Source organism: Chanos chanos, chromosome 3 (assembly GCF_902362185.1).
Source record: "Chanos chanos chromosome 3, fChaCha1.1, whole genome shotgun sequence".
NCBI classification, from domain to species: Eukaryota; Metazoa; Chordata; class Actinopteri; order Gonorynchiformes; family Chanidae; genus Chanos; species Chanos chanos.
Window position 1 is genome coordinate 9,131,371 of NC_044497.1, and position 20,090 is coordinate 9,151,460.

Below are 20,090 nucleotides of genomic sequence, written 5' to 3' on the forward strand. Positions count from 1 at the left end.
CATCACTATAGTCATTGTACAGATTAATGAAATGTTTGAGTGGTAACATGCTTCATTTAACAGGTATGCACACTCTCTAGCCTGGGGATTTGGGTTTTCTCTCTCTCTCTCTCTCTCTCTCTCACTCCCTTTCCTTCTCTCTCCTCTCTCTTTCTCTCTCACCCCGTCTCGTTGTGGGGGAGGATGGAGATGACCACGAATTCCACCGACACAGGAGAGCAGAGCAGAAGTGAAAAGAAGAAAGATTCAGACAGGAGAGGATTAAAAAAAAAAAAGAAAAAAAGAAAAAAAGAGGGGAGGAAAAAGAAATGTATAGAGATGGCGAGAATGTTCGACTTTATTCCTCCAGGAGAGAAGTTGTCAGCCTTATGTTACACTGGCCCTTTTTTTTTTGCTAACACATCTGTATACAAGTCCAGATGAGTCTCTGTGTGTCTGTCTGTGTGTGTGTGTGTGTGTGGGTGTGTGTGTGTGTAGTCATGACGACAGCTGTGGTGTACCCCTCACCTGCGGGCGAGTTCTCAGACTGAGCCATCAGTGCCGCCATGGCCGAGTTGGGATTCAGACGGTTTCCAAACATATGGGACGGAGCCAGATTGAGTCCGGGTAATGAGTTCGACTGCAGAGGGGTCGGGGGAAGGGAAGAAACCAGAAAAAAAAAAAATTACAATATTGTCAAAAGCACTCAATGCAAATGAGTTGGGAGAGAAGGCTGGGGTCAACTCTCTGCTGGTTAGTTAATAGCTAGTTAATAAACCACCACGTCGACTGTATTTTCCCCGTCAGCTGCGAGGACTGACAGGACACTTGACAGCAGTCAGCAGCTCAGCAGCTCTTCCCTATGCACAAACCATGTGCTTCTGATGCTAATTATTTAATCCAATTAAACCATTTCCCAAATAAGGAGAAGGGGTGGGGGGGTGGGGTGGGGGGTGGGGGGGATGGGCAACAACATATGTCCAACAAAATGGCAGCAGCCTACTTTAAAATCAGGGCGGATGTAGAACAACTGGCGCACCAAGGAAAATAAATTCAACCTACTGCAGTGCGCTGCAATGAATATGGTCTGTGGGGTGGGAAAAAAAAAAAAAAACATTGAAGAGGTGTTGTAAAAATATATTCTATTCAGCTGAATGTAGTTCAACGCGAAATGTGAGTAAGGCTTTCGGAGCTATTACGGCTATTACATTTGCAAAAGCGGAGCAGAACGGTGTCCATTTCTTCCAAAACCTGACACAACGCTACAAAAAAAAAAGAGAGAAAAAAAAAAGGAAGAAAAGATGGAAGTAAGGTTGTGCATTCAGAGTTCCCCTCCCTCTCTTTATATATTCCTCCTTCATTCTGCCTGCCTCCCACTGCCTTCATTCCTCTCTCTCTCTCTCTCTCTCCCTTTCATTCATTCCATTCTTCCCTCTCACTTTCTGCTCTACTGCCCAGAGTCTCTGCTGGGCCAAAGGCCAAACATGTCTGGCTGAGTCCGACAGACAGCAAAACCAATTCCATCCTATTCCAAATGTATTGCGTAACCTGCCGTAGTGAAATATTTTTCTCGAGTGCAGCGGCACGCGCTTGCTTTCTGGAGCATTGTTGTTGCGTGTGCATGTGTGTACGTGTGTGTGTGTGTGTGTACGTGTGTGTGTGTGTGTGCACTAAACTGTTTTTATCTGTCTGGCCCTGCAGTAACCCTTTACGGCGGAGACAATCAGAATGAACACACATCTGGCAACGATGAACGAGCCCGAAAAAGAGAGAGCTTACGTGGAGAAAACTCCTCTTTCTCCCTTCGCTCTTCTCCAACTAATCTCCACCCACTGGACTGTTCACCTTCCGTAGCCTGAAGTTACAGTCACCTGACCTATTGCTTTTTTTACTAGATGGCCTGTTCCATTCACTCAGCCTGAGGGCGGCACAGCCGTGAGTAATTGTCATCAATTCTGATTAACTCTATTACATGTATGTATTTAAGTAAGCCAGTATAAACAGTCTTGGAGACACTCTCAGTGTAACACACACACACACACACACACACACACACACAACCTCTCTCTCATATATCCCCTTAGACCTCCCAATGACATCACTGTCCCTGGGGAGTTAGGCTCTGACACAGCAGTCGAGTAATGGGGCCACAGCACGGGGAAGGGTTGGGGGACTAAAATCAAAGAGTCAGAGACGCTCAGGCCCTGTTCATTTTTCTCCTGCCACGCTCACAGAAAAAGCCACCCAGTCCTGAGTTCTTTAACTCATTTAAGGGCTGCAATAAGTCAGCAGAGGCCTTGCTTTTGTTCCCCTGTGTGTGTGTGTGTGTGTGTGTGTGTGAGATGTCGAAGGGGGAAAAAAATGAGAAACTTTTAAAAAATGTTAGTGGTTCGCGTCTCCATGACAACCAACCCATTCGAGCGAGCCCCCTTCTCCGACACACAGAAACATAAGCACATGCTCTTCATCCATATATGCCCCCCCCTACTCCTCCCCCCCACTTGTTTGTGTGAAAGTGGAAAGGGGGGGGGGCAATCTGAGCAATACCTCACATTCCCCTGGCCCCTTACCACTCTAGGCCCTAGAGCTGTGCCCCTCCCTGTGAGAGCGGCTCTTTCAGAGGGTGCGTGGAGGGGCAGGGGATGAACTGGAGTGTGAACGGTACCCCTCGTCCAAGCAGCAGCCCCTCTGTCGAGCCTGTCAGATCTCATCGCATCACACTGCTCTGCTCAATGCCAGGCCCGAGAAGGGGGGGGGGGGGAGAGCAGGGAGAGAGAGAGAGAGAGAGAGAAACAGAGCTCAGCATTCTGGCTGCCATTGTTAATACCCAGAGAGACTGAGGTAGGCACGCTGGAAAGGATACGCTCGGAGGTCAAGGGTCAGCTCTATACTGTTCTGACGCTGGAGTTCCACCATTTCTTTCCGTTTAGATAGGAAGAGAGAGATATCACGCTTTAAGAGAGCAGAACTCCACAAAATGGCAGCCGTCACTGACGACGAACATGCAACACTTTTAAACTGCTTTAGCTGTTCACTACAAAGCACGCTATTTCGAAATTTTAAACTAAGCTTGGTAGCAACAGCCTATTAACATTAAATATTCGCCCAGTAAAATCACCTCCCTGGGGGGAGAGGGCTTGGAGGGTGGCGTAGGGGTGGGGGGGGGGGGGGGGGGGGGGTGGGGTGCGGACATGTGCATGTAAAAGTGGTATAATCATCTTCTGCAAGATACATGATGGAAATGCTTTAGTGATGGTTCAGGGAGCCTGTGTCTCTTGAGGCCTCTGTAGCGTAAGCCCCAGCGGTGCCCTCTACTTCATCTCCTAATGGTTAGGCCACCCTGCATGCAGGGAGGGCAGCACCTGCCTCAACAAAGGTTAGTTGCCAGGAGACAGACGGTTGCTACAGCAGCTCAAGTAGAGACAAAGATGAGAGAGAGCAGAGTGCAGGAGAGATGGTGCTCTGTCTCCGCTACACATGCAAAAGGACTGACTGGTTGATCATTAAGGGCTAGAGGTTCGGTGCTGCTTATTCCAAATAATGGAGAGCTTTAAAAAAAAAAAAAAAACCCCACAATCTGCAACGTGACCTGCTACAATAGCAAACGATTTTATCCACGTAATATCAGCAAATTAGGGCTTGAATACATAAAGTAAACACAGAAATGTATATTATACGTGAACTGAATGTAAAATAATTACGGACGTGAGAGAAATATATAAATGCAATCTTGCAGGCTTTTTACCGGGTCTCGCTTAACACTGCACTCAAAAACCAACGCGCCTTTATGTTTATTCAACTATACTGTCTGTAAACAGGGTCTATCACCGTCATTCAGGCTGCCACAAAGTGAAAGGATTTCTAAAAATCAAATTCTAAGCATCTAGAATGTCTCCCAGTGTTACCCGCCTTGTGATGAAAATGAGGATGAAACTGACGTGAACTATTTACGACATCGAACACATTACTTATTTCCCTCTAAGCATAGCATGGCAGGTGCCAGCATGTAACTACATACGAAAGCAGCAAATACACTGTAAACACTCATTTGAATGAGAAAAAAAAAAAGAAGAAAAAAAAAAAGAGAGAGAAAAAAAAAAATGGTGAATTAGTTTGATGCCTAAATAGCACAACCTAGAATTCGCATCAGTACCATTCAAGCCGATAATTACTGTTTGTGTCATAAAATGCATTCAAATGCCGTTTATTACTACGATTTCCCCTGCAAATTACCCCACTGCAGAAAGGCGACGAGCAAATTTAATTTAATTGAATAATTTTGTGAGAAATTAGGCACTGAAGACGTGTGTGCAGTGAAAGCCTTGGTAGATTAGTATTATTATGACTCCTTCGCCCGGCAGAAGGCCTCCTAGAGGGTGACTTAAGAGGCTTATATTGTTTTTACATAATGTCCATTTTTGGCTGGATATTTGTTCCGGATGCATTAGCGCTTAAATGGTGAGCCGCTTTGCCATTACTCAGACGAGCGTCCTCGGCTTTTGATTTACCCAGAAGACATCAGGGGTGTGATGCAGATGGTTCAGGCAGATGCGGAGCCTTTAGTCTGTCTACCTTTCAGAACGCTCACCGCTGACAACTGGGAGGTACATTAACGGAACCTTCAAGCAGGTTCCTGCTAAACAGAATCTGTTTTTTTTGAGTCAAAGGCGGTTAACAAAAAAATAAATAAATAAAAAAATCCCCCGTAAATTCTGACAATGTTGAAAAGACACATATGATATTATACGAAATACAGCACAAGGAGGTCACAGGAGATATAGGTTTTTAGAAAAAAAAAAAAAAAATAGCCGATAGCCCGGAGGCGAAAAAAACCCCCCAAAACATCCACAGACCATATACAATGTGTCTTCGCCGTATGCGGTAATCAGTTGAATTACGCATGGAAAGAGCCAGGAGGTTCATGGGACTTGTTCTTTATGTTACTGTAAACTGACTAAATACACAGAGACAAAGAGACCGCATGAGGAAAAACATAAAGGTGATAACAGAGCGTGCATTTATATTCTCGCGCTGTGCGCGGCGGTCGAAGGACAGATGTACTCACGTGAGTAGAGGAGGTGCTGGTGAAGGGAGCGGTGGCAGTGAAGGGAGCTGGAGGAGCCAGTGAGGTGAGGCCAGGCAGAGACGTGACACCAGACTGCTGGGGCACTAACTCTGAGCCAGACACCGATAGGCCGCTGCCCAGCACTGTACTTGGCAACGAACCTGCTACATCGCTGCTAGAATAAGGCCCTGGAGAAAAAACACACACACACGTACGCACACAATGAGAAACGCCATTGATACACACCAGCATCGTCAATCTGTTTAGAGCTATATATAAATATCATCATTATCATCATCACTTCATTTAACAAGCTTTAAATGGTTGGATATATCAAGTTACAGGATTGTCTGAGGCAACAAGTCAACGTACGAGTAAATTTAAAGTAATCAGAAATGTGTCGGCAGAGCACACAACGAGTTTGTTGTTGGGGGAACTGCAGCTGGGGCCTGTCTGGATTCCCTATCTTTGTGCCTGTGCCCCAAAGGAGCAGCACTACGCAGCCACATGCTTTGGCCATCTTAGATTCGTCCTGACACTGGGCACAGGATCACTCACACACACACACACACACACACACACACACACTCATACAATCAAAACACACATGAACACAAACAAACATCAAGACCAACACAGACACACACACATCAACACACAGCACCAGCGTGGGACCAATGACGCACAAAAACAGGCCGAACCTGATGACTCACTGGTTCCTATGTTGAAACATTTAAGGCTTGTGAAGCAAAGAGCAAAGGCAGGCCTGGCAGATGAAGGTGAAACAAGGAGGCCCCATCCACATTCATATTCACCCATTACTGGCCCACTGTTTGTTGTTGATGTTATTTTATTGATTTTATTTTTATTTTGTCTCTCTTTTTTTTTTTCCCCTGCCCCCCATCCCCTCCCCAAACCGAAACGAACCCTGTAGAAGCCCCTTGCTGACCCTTGGAGGAGCAAGCGAGGCCCCTTTGGCCCACAAAATAATGAATGGCTTGCGGCAGAGCACATTCACTGCAGGAACAAGGCCACATTGTTAGGCATTGAGAGGTACCACGTGAATGCATTCACCACGTCCGGGCTCCAGCCACCACCGTTATCATTTTCAGCAGAGAATGAAACCAAAACGCTCGATTTAGAGAGGAATGCTTCGTTCAATATTCAAGGTAACAACTGCAATCCGCTTGGAATTTGTCCAACCGAATGACTTTAAGAGAGCGGCAGTAGCTTAAGATACAATATGCAATAATGAAATACAACGCTAATGATTAGATCAGCGAATAAATAAATCGGACAATGGAGTTAATCTGGTAATCCTGTTAATAGGCAAACATTTCAAGAAAGAAGGTCAAACAATAAGTCTTTTGATTATGGTCGAGATGAAGAGAGGAGAAAAAAAAAAATCGTGCAAGGACACGGTTCTGTCTTTTCTTGCTATCTGATGGGCAACAAACAATATTGATTGGGGCTTAACATCTCCTCCTGAAACCTCCCTTATCAAATCAGCAGAAAGAAAAGGGGGGGGGGGGATTTCAAATTAGATTACCCAGCATTTCAAGTCACGCCGCCATCTTGTTTGTGCAACAGACAAAAAAAAAAAAAAATCTATGCAGGTTCAGAGAGAGGGTCATCCCAAGGCTCAGAGTCTGACAAGGATTCTCTGAAAACTCCTCTAGCAAACTATTCCTACTATTACACCCACACCCACACACACACACACACACACAGACAAGGGCAAAGGAGAACACACTGATCCATGCCATATGACAGCAGCGCGGACTTGGAGAACCACCCCGCGGTTGGTGTTTATTGACAAATTAAGAAGGACGAGGGGTCACACGTCATCGTTCTCAGACGAGGAAAAGCGGTCGAGTTTAAAGAAAGCCCGAGACTTGGAGCAAAACAAACGCGTGCGTTTCTCGCGAGCAATGTTTACGCGACCGGCCAGGATCGCTGCACAGCTTCATCTCCATGTAATAAATCTGCAGTTTAAAATGTGTACCGGGGGGGTGGGGGTGGGGGGGGGGGGGCGAGAGCAACATACGCGGCGCTCATCCAGCTCACCCCAGAGTCACCCCGTGTATTACACAAACATTACTTTACCAGCCTAAATCTGTCTCTCTCTCTCTCTCTCTCTCCCTCCTCGGTCTCTTCTACTATGAATAGCACCCTATAAAGTCTTATGCCAGGACTCAGCGAGATGAATGTTTGCTTTTAATAATGGCTCCTGCAGTTCTCTGCCTGATAAAAACGTCATTCGTCAAAAAAAAAAAAAAAAAGAAAAGAAAAAAAAAAAGAAAAAAAAAAAAAGTGACAAGCGACATTCTGGGAGGGTGAGATAAATGAGACTGAGTACTCCATTACTGCTGTGCATTAACCCTGGCTAAATATTTACAGTCCAGCCAAAGGGCAGCAACAGGTGAGGGGTGGGCTCCCAAACAAACACAAAAGCCCATATGGCCCAAAAGTACGAGATGGGAGAGAGAGTGAGAGAGACAGAGATGGAGAAAGAGAGAGGGTTGGGGTTCGGGCTGTGGAGGGGAGGGGATGGGGAGGGGAGGGCAGAGACCCGAGGATGAAGTGAATCCGAGGTCGTTTAGGCAGGCAGGGGAGGAGAAACTGAATGGCGGTGCTCCCTCATTCAGACGAGAAGGGAACTCCGGAACATCAGGGCTGTTGCCAAGCAACAGAGCGCCAGACAGGGAGAGGCACAGAGGGTTCTTAAGCACGAGAGCGCGTGTGTGTGGCGAGTGTGTCCGTGAAAGCACTTAAGTTTGGCTTAGTATTAATACGTTTGCGAGGGTGCACGAATAAGCGGCCCTGTGTGTGTGTGTGTGTGTGTGTGTGTGTGTGTGTGTGTGTGAGATAGAGAGAGAGAGAGAAAGAAAGAAAGAAAGAGCGCGCAACATGGAATGGGACAGAGAAAAGGGGTTTGTGACAAGAATTCAGTAGTGTTATGCCCAACCTGAGCAGGGTGATGAAGAAGGCCAGTAGGGGTCAGGGCATTTCTAAACACCAACTTAAGCAGCTGAGTGAAGCTGGCCGTCTTGCCCTGGTTTCTGAGCCAAGCGGCCGACAGGGAGGAACAAATAAAATTTGGACTAATTGCCTGTTATGGGCTCCTTCCCCTGAGCCCCCTTTGGCTCAACAGGTTAATGTGCATTTCCATGGAGATTCAACAGGGCAAACAGGGCTCTCAATCAGGCAGACATGAGGAAGCACTTCAAGGAACACCTCCATCCACTTAATGTTTAATGAGCTTCAAACATGAACAAAACAACAGCATCGTGGGTTGTCAAGCCCCTTTCCATCAATGGATGCAGAAAGATGGATGGTCAGCAGTGCTTCAACTTGCATGAAAAAAATTTGGACATATCTTGACCTCTCCATGAATAAGACAAAACCAATCTGACACTCGCCATGCTTAAGCTTAATCCATCTTATCTAATTCAGTAAGTGAGCCTAATAACCTATGAGCAATCAAAGAGGAGTCTGTCATAGTCTCTACATGCAGGTACATTGTTGTGTGGCGTGTGGCGTGAGTGTGAGTGTGTGAGTGTGTGAGTGTGTGTGTGTGTGTGAGAGAGAGCAGGAAGATCATGGGAGAAAAGGAAGTTACAGCTCACCTGGTCCAGTAGACGGGGAGGCAACAGTCAGAGCCTGTAAGCTTCCATTCCTGAGGAGAGAAGGGGACTTCTGGATCCCCATATTGCTTCCACCACCACCACCTCCTCCACCTCCACTGCTGCTGCTGCTGACCGCATTCCCCCTGCAGGTCATGGAACTCATGGATGAAGGTGAGGGAGAGGTGGAAGATGGCAGGGCCGAACCGTGGTCGGCCCCTTCCGGGGTCTTGCTCTCCTGAGTGGTGAAGCAGGGTCCGTACCGGTTCCTCCAGTTACCCCGCCTCTTCTTCCCCTTCACGCCGTCTTCGCCGGTGGACGAGGAAGACGTCGCTGACGAGGAGGACGAGGAAGGCTGCGGCCTCTTGTACCCTGCCGAGGTCAGGCTGCCCAGCTCTCCCGTGGGGTGGGAGTTCTCGTAATGTTTGCCGGCCATCGTGGAAGAACTTTGGGGTAACGACATCAAAGATCCAAAGGTATTGAGGGACACCATGCCTTCCGACGCCACGCCCTCCCCTCCAGATTTGACCAGGCAGCGACCAAAAGACGAAGGAGTGTAGGAGTCTCCGCCCCGCAGGCTTGACTCAGAGAAGGTGTGGAAGTCTGACGTAGGCTGGACAACAGAGCTGCTGGAGGACGTCTTGCTACTGTTGCTACCTCCCAGCAGAAGGCCTGAAAAAGTGAAGGGGAGGACTAGGCTTAAATAACTTCTTTTTTTTTCTTTCTTTAAAACACTACATGTCAATAAGCATGGCACAACATAGCGTCTTAAGCACATTAAGCGATATGGTAATCCGACAGGGTGAAGACAGGTGGTCATCAGACCCTGTGAGTTTCCCCTCACAGCTGCACAGTTCAAAGACAGAGCCACGGAACAGCTGGAAAGCTTAACTTCCAACTTCCAAGAGACGCCCAGCTCCACATCGCCACTACTTAACCGCAGAGCTGGGAAGTTGTAATCCGAAGGCTTTTACACCTCCCCAGAAACCATTATCATAGGCGCAACCATGTAAGAGCACGGTGACAGCAATGCTAAGCCTGGAGCCAGAGTCAAACAGGCAGCGCTGTCTGTTACAACCTCCATTTTCATTCTCCCTCTATCTGTCTGCTGAAAAGATCAGTTAACCAAATCATTGTGGGGGAGGGGGGGGGCAATAAAAAGGAATCTTACCTGATCAAAAATATAAATCAAATATCTGGCTCACAAAATCAAAATCCATGACAGAGGTGAAAGGGGGGGGGGGGGCGGCTAGGGAATCTTTAGCTGATCGAATGATCAGAGCAGGCCATCGACAAATCCAAAAGAGGTAGATCAGCGCAGAGACAGGTCCTTTACTCAATGTAGGTAAAAAGAACGACTGATAGTGCAGCTTGACCCAGATTCAGACTTTCCCTGTACCCCCACCCCTCCCACCCTCAACATTCACCCTTTAGCCGATGCTGGGGTTACCTTGCATGTTTTCACAGCTGTGGCTAGGGGCTGTTGAGGCTTCGTATCCCAGTTTTAACTACACCAGTCATCCCCTGAGCACCCCAGCCCCTTAAACAGACATGGTCAAGACAGAAGGGCGGGGGGGGGGGGGCGTGAGGAAGAGAGGAAGAACGAGGAAAAACGAGGTTGCTGGAAAACACAGGAGATCTGAGGAGAGGGAATCATCCTTTGTTCTCTCAAAGTCTGTCAGTAAATTCTCAGTTTATCACTGTGATCACTGTCATCGGTTTCAACAAGGGCACCAGGCAAGCACAATGTTTTGTATTTATCCAGAACCTTTGAGATGGAATCAGGAATCTCACCTTTACATGAAAGTCAAAGGCAGCCAGCCATAACTCGAAACAAAGATCATCCCCAAGGTACAAGTTCACACGTTAGAGAAAACCCAATGTGTCAACAACAATAAGACTATTCATCTCTCAGTCACACCTTACATTAAGTTGGAAACAGTCCTTATTAATGTGGGCCTCTCTCACTACCGTCGGGCCGTTATCAAACAATAAAAGAACCCGCTGTTATTGCAGACCCTGTTGACAGAACAAGCCATTGTATCCCCAGACATTAGACAGATCCAAGGCAGAATGAATAGAGATTCTGGCCAAAACTGTATCATGCAGATGCCAGCTGTTTTAATTCCACAGTCAATCTTCAAGTTCCACTGTCTGGACCACCAACTTGACCAATGCAGTGAGCTGTCCTGCCAAAAAAGACAGCAGTGCAGAGTTCATGTCCCTGGAGCTACACAAGGAGCCAGATTCCTAAACTTGAAAACATCAATAATTGATCTCAACTTTCCAGACGTGACCTGTGCTTCCATGCTTCCGTCACAGGCGTCCACGGCTGATACCGCAGGGTAAGGGAACGCGGCTCTGCTCTGACTCCCACTCATACGCTAACCTCCGTGGAGCCGGCGGTGGAGCCGGCGCCCGCGAGCAGCCCGCTGTGCTGTCGGGGCCCGGGCGGCAGATTACAGCGTCAGCCGGCCAGCCAGACGATAGCGTTATCTCAGCCACACGCTACGCTAACAACTCTGGACTACATCCAGGCTGTCACAACACACTCGCACAACTGTCACACACAGGAAATTTATGATCAAAACACAGCGTTCGCCTGCTTGACTCATTCATTAAACTGTTCTTTTCAATTAGAGGAAACTGCATTAGTACCAACACTGCCTCTTGTGCGTGACGCAGTGAGGTATCTTGTTAGGTGGATGCCAATCCAGTGTACCCATTAGTATTGTTTTTATCAGCGTTATATAAAACCGAGCCCTCTGGCATTAGGACATCTAAAATTCTTACTTTGTTGAAAGGGACTGGTGGAAGAAGGGGCAGTGGAGGAAGTCGCCGTGGTGACCACCGGGCCGTGGGGTTTCCCGGGCGTTGACTTGCGCCCCCTCGAGCTGGAGCTGGAGCTGGAGCTGTGACTGCTCGACTTTTTGCTCTTGCCCTCCGACCCCTTGCTGTCAGACGTGGAGCTGTCCTTTGAACTGCCTCCTGAGTGGCTTGGCACCTCCTGGAAGTTGGCGTTGGTGAAACGGCCACCGCCGTCATCCATCCTCTTCTGCGAGGAGCTTATGGAGGAGACGCTCCCCCCACTGCTGCTGTTGTAGCTCTGAGAGTGGTGACAGATAAAGGAACGGTTGGAGCGAAACAAAAAAAACTAAACAAACAAGCAAACACACAAAAGGGCAGAGGTCAAAAGGTGACCACGTGCACCTTGATTAAGCTGCCCACATCAGGATGAATTGAAACTCCCGCGCAAATTTTTTATGAGCTCCCCCCTCCCCCCATTGCTTGGCATCAAGGATTCCGATGATAACGTTCCGTTACAGGGAGAATGATTGCATGCCAGATTAATTCATGCATGCGCTAAAAGGGGTCCAAGGAAGGGACAGGCCGATGAACTCACCTTCTCTGAGGTAACCATCAGGGCTGGAACAAGGGAGGGGGAGAGATCCAAAGACTTTTTGTGCTTTGGTTTGTGTCGGTCCCTTTCTTTATGTTTCTGCGGCGGGACAATAAACAAAAGGAGCAAGAAATATTAATGGAAAAAAAACAAAAAAAACAGAACAACACACACAAAGGAGGCAAATGTCAAAAGTACAGAGCATAACAGAGACCTTCTCCCCGTTACTACGTAATTGAAGATATTTACAGGGAGGGGCAGAATAAAAAAAAAAAAGATCAATGAAACAATAAGCGAGAGACTAGCACTGACAGGTCAATACTCTACATGCTTTCTGTTTTGCCAAAGATGATCACCTGTACTACCAGACCATTCGGAAAAGGTTCTTTTAAACGAACCCTGAGAAATTATTTTCTTGCTTCCGGTTGCGAAAGATTTCACCCGATTCCAGGCCTGACCACAGACTACTACAACTCAATTTACACCCTGTGCTCGCGACAGGCACTATGCAGCTCCATTTTCACCCCGAGAAGGGAGAGTGAGAACAAATTTACACCTTGCGCTCCAATCGAACACTTCCAACCTTCCCGTTTCTGATCTTAAGAGTCGAGCTGTGAAAATATGCAGTGATCCTGAAAGATACTGAGAGTGTATTTACACATTCCCTACCGGAGCGCAATGCAAACGTCTATCCATTTTTTTCCCAACCGTTCCATTCGGATCGACAATTATTCAGCTCGAACTGATAACACGCTAACAGTTTACACTATTTCCCCGTTCAAGTGCTAGGAAAATTCCTAGTAGCCTCGCAGACCCTATCAAGGAAAATTAAAACGAGCTTTTTGCTTCCTTGGAATAAATCAAAAGTGTACGCGATTCCTTTAAGATAAAGAATCAGTCAATTAAAATAAGCCAAGTGAAATTACAGGTATATCATTACACACGCACAAACACACACGCACACACAAAGACACACACACACACACAAAGACTCACACATACACACACACACATGCACAAACACATGTATAAGCACAATAGGCAACTTAAGATCCATTCAAAAGATTTCCATTCAGAATCAGATTTACTGTATTTGTGGTTCAAGAATTTAAGGTTCAGAAGTTCTTGCAATTTTTGCATTGCTGCTTTTTCTACCTTCATGTATTATGAGTGCGACCACAAAAAAAAAAAAAGAAAAGAAAAGAAAAAAGAAACTGAACTTAATGCTTTTCAGCAGGGCTATAATGGTAATTCCCAAGTCTTGGAGCCTCTAGGGCCGCCAGGGAGCTTCACACAGGCTGTCGTCACCCTACTGATCCTGTTGAACAAACCCCTTTCCCCTGGGTTATCTCTCCCTATGCTGCCAGCTAGATAAACCAGGAGCCATGTTATGGCAACCCACGAGACACTGGTACCACACAGTGCTTCTCATTCATGATTCTTTTATTTTTGAATGAAACCCAGTCCCTCTTCTCAAAAAACCAGCTGAATTCTGAGCAGAACTCTTCTCCATATCGAGTTGGTAACAGATATGATTTAAATGAAGCTTCTGACAGGCATGTAGTCTTTGACAAAGCAAGAAAGACGGGGATCCCTTGATCCTAATTAACATTCCTCCTGTACGTGTTGATGGACAGACTGTTAGTGTGAGAGAGATCATGTGGCAGTACACCGCTTTGTTTATCTAAAAACCTGAATGGCCGGAGAAGCTGAGCATAGTAGTTATTTGTTCGTGAAAACATTGTTCGGATATTGGACCGACCATTTTGAGAAAGCACAAAAAAAAAAAAAAAAAAAAACCCACTCATTTTGAGAGGGATTTCTAGTTTTTCTTCCATAATGTGAAACAACAGTGAATTACTTAGACAATCTTGAAAAATGCCTTTGAGAGGACAAAGATCTTTTCGTTTAAGTCAGGTGAAACAGAGCACTCCAGACACAGGTAACTGTAATGATTTATCAACGCCGGGAGCAGGCTTGCAAAATTTGGGGAATTTCTTTCAAGCTCAAGAGAGAGACTTGCTGAGTCTTTCTGCAGCTACAGGGGGTGAGGATTAGCATTCCAATCCAAAAAAATGCAATAACAACAACAACAACTAACAAAAACCCATGCCAGTGTAATCCTCAACGTAGAGTCAACCACTGAAACAAACCATCTGCAAACAAAGACAATATGATTGGAGGGGGTGTGTGTGTGGGTGTGTGTGTGTGTGTGTGTGGGGGGGGGGGGGGGGGGGGCAAAAAGGGTGGGTGGATAGAGAGAGTTCACACCACATTCTGCTCCCAAATGCCACTTTCTGCTGGCTCTCCGAGCACATCTGAACTTCTTGCAAATTGAGAAGCTTTTAGCCTCCATTGTTGCATGGCCCCAGGGTTTGGAATTAGCTAGGTATACATCTGAGCCCCCCAACCTTTGACCCTGGAATGTGGAGTAAGGGGGGGGGGGGGGGGGGGGGGGGGGGGGATGGGCTCTTTGCTAATGCAAATCAGGCGGCGGAACAATAGCCAGGGTAGAGCGGAGAACACTCCACAATAAGGATTTTTTTCCAGAGCACAGCTTCCACCCGCCCCACTGCTCATGTCAACTGCTCTCCGGAAAGTGAGGGGGAAAAAAAAATAAATCAAGGGAATATAATATCAAGGGAAAATTTAAGAGAAATTCCAACCAAACACAAATCTGATGTTTAATCTCTGTTTAACCTAAATTATGATGGCGGCTCATTAAGTCTTTGAGTTGCTTATCGGCACAATTTTTGGTTGTGTGTGTGTGTTTTGTTTTTGTTTTTCTAAATCATTTTCTCTATGCAAACTCATTTAAAAAAAAATTCAAATGGGCAACAGACATTTCTAGAACACCCTCAGCTCCTATCACGCGATGCTATTTTAAGGTCTTTGTAGTGGAAAAAGCCCTGACCACTGTCAGGGTTTCTTTTTTTATGTTTTATGTTTAAACTGTTAGTTCAGTTAAACCAGCATATCTGTTTTTGAAGAATGAATATAAATCTATGGCTAAAAATTCTCTACAGTATCTTTAGAGATAACATTCTGAGTCCCTTTGTGAATCAGTGCGAGCCTTAACAAAGGATATCAAACATATTTAATTGATTACAAAAGAGCATGCTTGGATGGAATGAATCACATAAAAATGATTGTCTCAAAGAACAATAAATACTGAAAGAAAAGATATGTTTAATTTAAAAAAAAAAAAAAAAAAAAAAGAGAGAGAGAGAGGGGGGTAATTTTGCTTTAGACAAGGCAAAGAGCACAAACTCATTTCTATTTTATGATGAGAAAACAAGAGGACAAATCCTTGGAGATACTTCAAAAATCAAAGCGCGATGGGGAAATACAATGGGGTGGTATGAATAGACCAAATCAGACAACCAATCGATGATTAAAATGGCCTCTCTGAATCAGAGCGTTTCGAAAAAGAAACGGCCAGTGAGGGATGCTGGGTACACAGGCAGAAAAGTTATCAATGACGACGAGAAGATGCATGATACGCTCTTTCACACATCCCAGACTATGAGGACTCTGTCCACAGCTATGAAAAAAATAAATATCAACCATCATAGCAAACCAAAAGGGTGACGGGGGGGGGGGTAGGTGGGGGGGGTAGGTGGGGGGGATGGGGGGCTTGACAGAGAGTGTTCAACCTTACTTTTTAAACATATAGTTTTGGAATGCGTCATTCAGCTGTGCTATGTCCATTAGTTATGAATAACCGATGGTGCTCTACACCAGTTGATTAATTCAATCAGATGGAAGGTGAGCAGGGTTGATAACTGTACATCTTTCATTTGGTACAGCTGTGTCATCTAAATCATGTAGAAAATTGGTGGAACAAATGACTGCCCTACCTACAAAATAAAGATTTAACATATTCAGTGTGACTAAATAGGCATGACTGATCTTCTGTGAATAGAACATCCTTTATGGCGATCATTTGTGGCTTTGCCAAAAAAATAATAATCATTTAACTATGATAAAACGGGGGTCCTTTCTATAGTGTTATTTCATGGACTAAAATTGGGGGCCGGTAATCACAGGGCAAGGCGATAGCCGATTCGTTTAAGCCATGTGTGACTGTTCACAGTGCTACATCTTACCAATCGACCGATGACGCTTCTAACTTTATCCGCCTCATAGTCTGAATGTGTAGAGAAAGGGCCTATCATTTCACGCAAGTCACGAAGTAAGGTAGATCTGGAGGCTGCCTTACCTTCTTTTCCTTGTCATGGTGTTTATCCATAGAGTGAGAAGAAGAATCACTTAAGCTTTGAGCCCTACTACCACGGCCTTTGCTCCTTCTCTAAAAGGTGAAAGAGGAACTTCGAGTTACTATATAAAGTCTGTCCAATTATTTTCTTTTCTAGCAAAAAAAAAAAAAAAAAAAAGAAAAAGAAAAAAAAAAAAGCCCTTAGTGAGACAAAGAATGAAAAAAGACAGGAGACAGGAGAGGGGGGGGGAAAAAAAAAAAAAAAAAGAGAGACATTGTCATGACAACCAATCATGAAATGCTGTTTTTGAGATGTTGCAATAGCAAAAGCACCTCACGGAAGCTGAAATGGAAGCACCGACGTGGCCTGTCCCATTAAATGGGAATATTTCCAGATTCCAAAGCGGAATGATTGGTTTTAAAACCATGTTAGACATGCTTAATTTCTCCTGTCTAAAATAAAAAATAAAGCAATTTATTTTTTGATTTTTGTCCCTGAAAAGGAAACGACAGACCCTAGAAACATTTTTCCTTTTTCTTTCCCCTGTATTAAATGTTCTACTACTACAAATGCAATGTTACCCAAGTATTCAATACATTTTAACGTCGAGTCCATTTTCATTACACTTCTGACAACTCGGAATTGAAAATAGCTGGAAATAATGTCGACAACACTCGGTTGGTACGCTTAAAGAACTTGTTGCGCTATGCACCGATCCTCAGGAGAAATTAGTACAAAATGTTGACGCAGTTGCCTACATGAAGTGTGAGACCTCTGAGGAGAAAATACACGTAGAAATACTGCGCGTAAACCTACATGAAAGACTGGGCGCTGGTACTAAAATCACTTTAATTTGCCGTGTGTGAGATACACAGGTTCAACTCATGAGAAGCTGCTCCAGGAAATCGTTCATAAGACAAGACTCTGAAGTGCAAGTAACAAAGCCAAGAGTGATACTTCCACAGACAAAAATCACTACTGCTCAGCTCCTGTAGTTATATGCATTCAGCCATTTCATTTAACAAGCAAACAGCAGGGTCTTAAATTTGCGTGTTTTAAAGCTCTTGTAACACTAGCAACTTGGTCAGAGAGACTGCTCAACATGGAACCAATGCTCTGAATATTAATTACGGTACTGGATTTGGAGATGCAAATGATTTCATGTTACTGTAAAACTTGCCTACAAATTTTTACTTTGGTGCTAAATAAGAACCACAGGGCAATAACATTACATTTTACAAAAACATCTTATAAAGGGTGGAATTCATTTCAGCACTTGCGGTGCACTGCTCTGCAGCTCATATTTGATTTGTACAGTGAAGGCCTATCATACAGTGTAACGGATCACACATATATCTTGGAATTTCTAACACAAAACCAGAACAAAACAAAACAAAACAAAAAAACAACAACAACAAAACAAAAACAAACAAACAAACAAAACGGATTTGCCAAGAACAGGACAAAAAAATAACGTTTGGGTGCACAGGATGCTTGAACAATGCTACCATTCCAGCTCTACTCATTACACCCTGTTCTGCCGTTATGGGACCTTAGCCCCTCCCACAGCCTCCAGCTTACTGGACCTGTAGAGGGCCGGCAGTTTGTGAGGGCTCTTTGTTGAGAGTGCTTGCTCTCTAACACACACACACACACACACACACACACACACCACATACACACAGAGCTCAAATTTGAGAGCCAGCAGAGGCTCTGTTTCTATAGCCCTGTGCAGCTCTGAAGCTAGAGAGTGCATCCCCCCCCCCCCCCAAAACATGGGGCCAGTCGGGCAGGAAGGAAACTGACTGGCCTCTGTGCTGTCACTGAGGAGCTGCCACAGGGGCTTCCCTGCAGCCTGCTGAAACCCAAGCCTTTTCTCCAGGAGAGGGATTAGGACAGACTGGGGCAGAGAGAGAGAGCAGGAAAGGAGGGGGGTGAGGTGGGGGTGGGGAGGGGGGAGAGAGGAGAGTCATAGACAAAGGTCCAGAGAATTGCTGCTGATTGTCAATGAGATTAAGGGGTTAAGGGGTTTCTGTGGGGTGGGACTGGGTGGGGGGTGGGACGGCGATGGCCGAGGGGCAGGGATTAAGTCACAGCAGCTGTAATTGGACAATGAGTGCGAGTCATTCAAAAAATGCAAGGTATTCCACACAATCGACTCTTGTTAAAACTGTAAGGTCCTCAACCTGTATTCTCAGATCATGACAACCATCTCACTCGACTCAAGTCGCTCTAGGCCTGTTAACTACACCCCACAGTGTGACCATCTCAAGTAAGTGTAATCAAGGTGCAACGTGAGCAAGTTTCCACCGAACCGAGACAGACGCCTCTCGTGAACTTCAGTCACACCATCCCGGGGAAAGTGTCGCTGATTAGTGTGGAGCTGATGAAAAGGAATTCACACGACAGGGGCAGGAGCTGTAGCATTAGCTAATGACAGAATACTGTCTAGAGCACATTCTGTGCCATTGTTCAGACACATCTCCACGATGACAGATTACTGTCTTTTTTTTTCCCCCTAAGTCACACAGCTACATCACAGTAATATAACAACAACAACAACAACAACAGAAACACTCTTTTGACACAGCAAATCAGCCAGTGCTACACTTTTCACTGAGGTTGGACATGTGGAAAATATACAAGACTTCAGGCATTTGGGGAGGGGGGGGGGGGTCCTGAAAGCAGAAGCTTACCAGTTTGCTGTAATGGTACTTGCAGTAGCCACAGTACTTCACATTATCTGCGTCTGATCCTTGTTCCTCACAGAGCAGCCCAGCAAACTGAGCACTACAGTTAACAGAAGAAGGTGCAGCTGTGATTTTCAGTAAAACCTGCTAACGGACTCCAAAGACAAACTTCAGTCAAGTAATCAAGGAGAGAGAGAGAGAAAAAAAAAAATCGACATGCAGAAATGACAAAACGTGTAAAACACAAGGACGTCACTTAGCCATTTACTGCCGACTTGATCGTGACTATTTCATTATGGGAAAATCCAATTTCGTAGTGAAAATCAGGAATCAATTTTAAATTGAATCTAGGGGGACTGACCTAATCCTGCTAAACTCACCATGTAACATGGAAGGCCTGTCTACATCCATGCTTGTTGCAGGTCATGCATGCTCCTGTTGCTGCTTTGCTCTCTCTGCCTTGCTCCTCACAGATGTAGCAGGTCTGCAAAGAGAGAGTGTCACAAATCTTTAGTTCAGTCCGCAATACACAAATCTGAATTCTCTCTCACACACAAACACACACACACACACATCTCAGGGCTCTCCAAAGCACTCGCTATGGTATATATATTCCAAAGCTGTTTGATGCACGGTTTGTTTAGTGCAAAGGCTTTTGCAATTTAACAACTCCTTTCTGAAGCCCGCCTTCCAAGATCCTTGATTATCTGGCTGGTGATAACCATGCCATTTTAAATTGGCTCACAGTGAGGACTCAATTATCAACAGCACAGAATCCATTTCATCCCAGATTCAATACCTCAGCATTTCAAGCATGAGATTGAACTTACCCCCGCAGTCCCACAAAGCAGCAGAGTATAGAATCCCATTCATATATATAACAAACTGATTTGTACTTGTTTCCAGTTGAATTGGATAGATCTATAGTTATTTGAAAATCTTTTTCTTTCTTTCTTTTTTTTTGGGGGGGGTGGGGGGGACTGAAAATATGAAAAACAAAAGAGGTGTGGTTTCATTTAAGCCTTGACATGTGAACATGACAGTGAAACTATGTTCATTAGTACAGGACAAAACAATGTCCCAAGAATAATACTGCACACACTCCAGGAG

General features: G+C 45.3%; 1 protein-coding gene across 1 annotated transcript in view; it reads right to left on the bottom strand.

Moving 5' to 3' along the window:
* mllt10 (MLLT10 histone lysine methyltransferase DOT1L cofactor) overlaps nucleotides 1-20,090 on the bottom strand; it is a 40,996-nt gene that overhangs the window by 12,190 nt on the left and 8,716 nt on the right. Inside the window, exons 5-13 of the mRNA XM_030769564.1 lie at nucleotides 19,361-19,464; nucleotides 18,987-19,080; nucleotides 16,293-16,382; nucleotides 12,074-12,169; nucleotides 11,464-11,776; nucleotides 8,674-9,342; nucleotides 5,062-5,232; nucleotides 2,553-2,560; nucleotides 508-619 (exon numbers count right to left, since the gene is read on the bottom strand). Of these exons, the coding sequence (XP_030625424.1) occupies nucleotides 508-619; nucleotides 2,553-2,560; nucleotides 5,062-5,232; nucleotides 8,674-9,342; nucleotides 11,464-11,776; nucleotides 12,074-12,169; nucleotides 16,293-16,382; nucleotides 18,987-19,080; nucleotides 19,361-19,464 (1,657 nt within the window). The remainder of the gene's footprint in view (nucleotides 1-507; nucleotides 620-2,552; nucleotides 2,561-5,061; nucleotides 5,233-8,673; nucleotides 9,343-11,463; nucleotides 11,777-12,073; nucleotides 12,170-16,292; nucleotides 16,383-18,986; nucleotides 19,081-19,360; nucleotides 19,465-20,090) is intronic.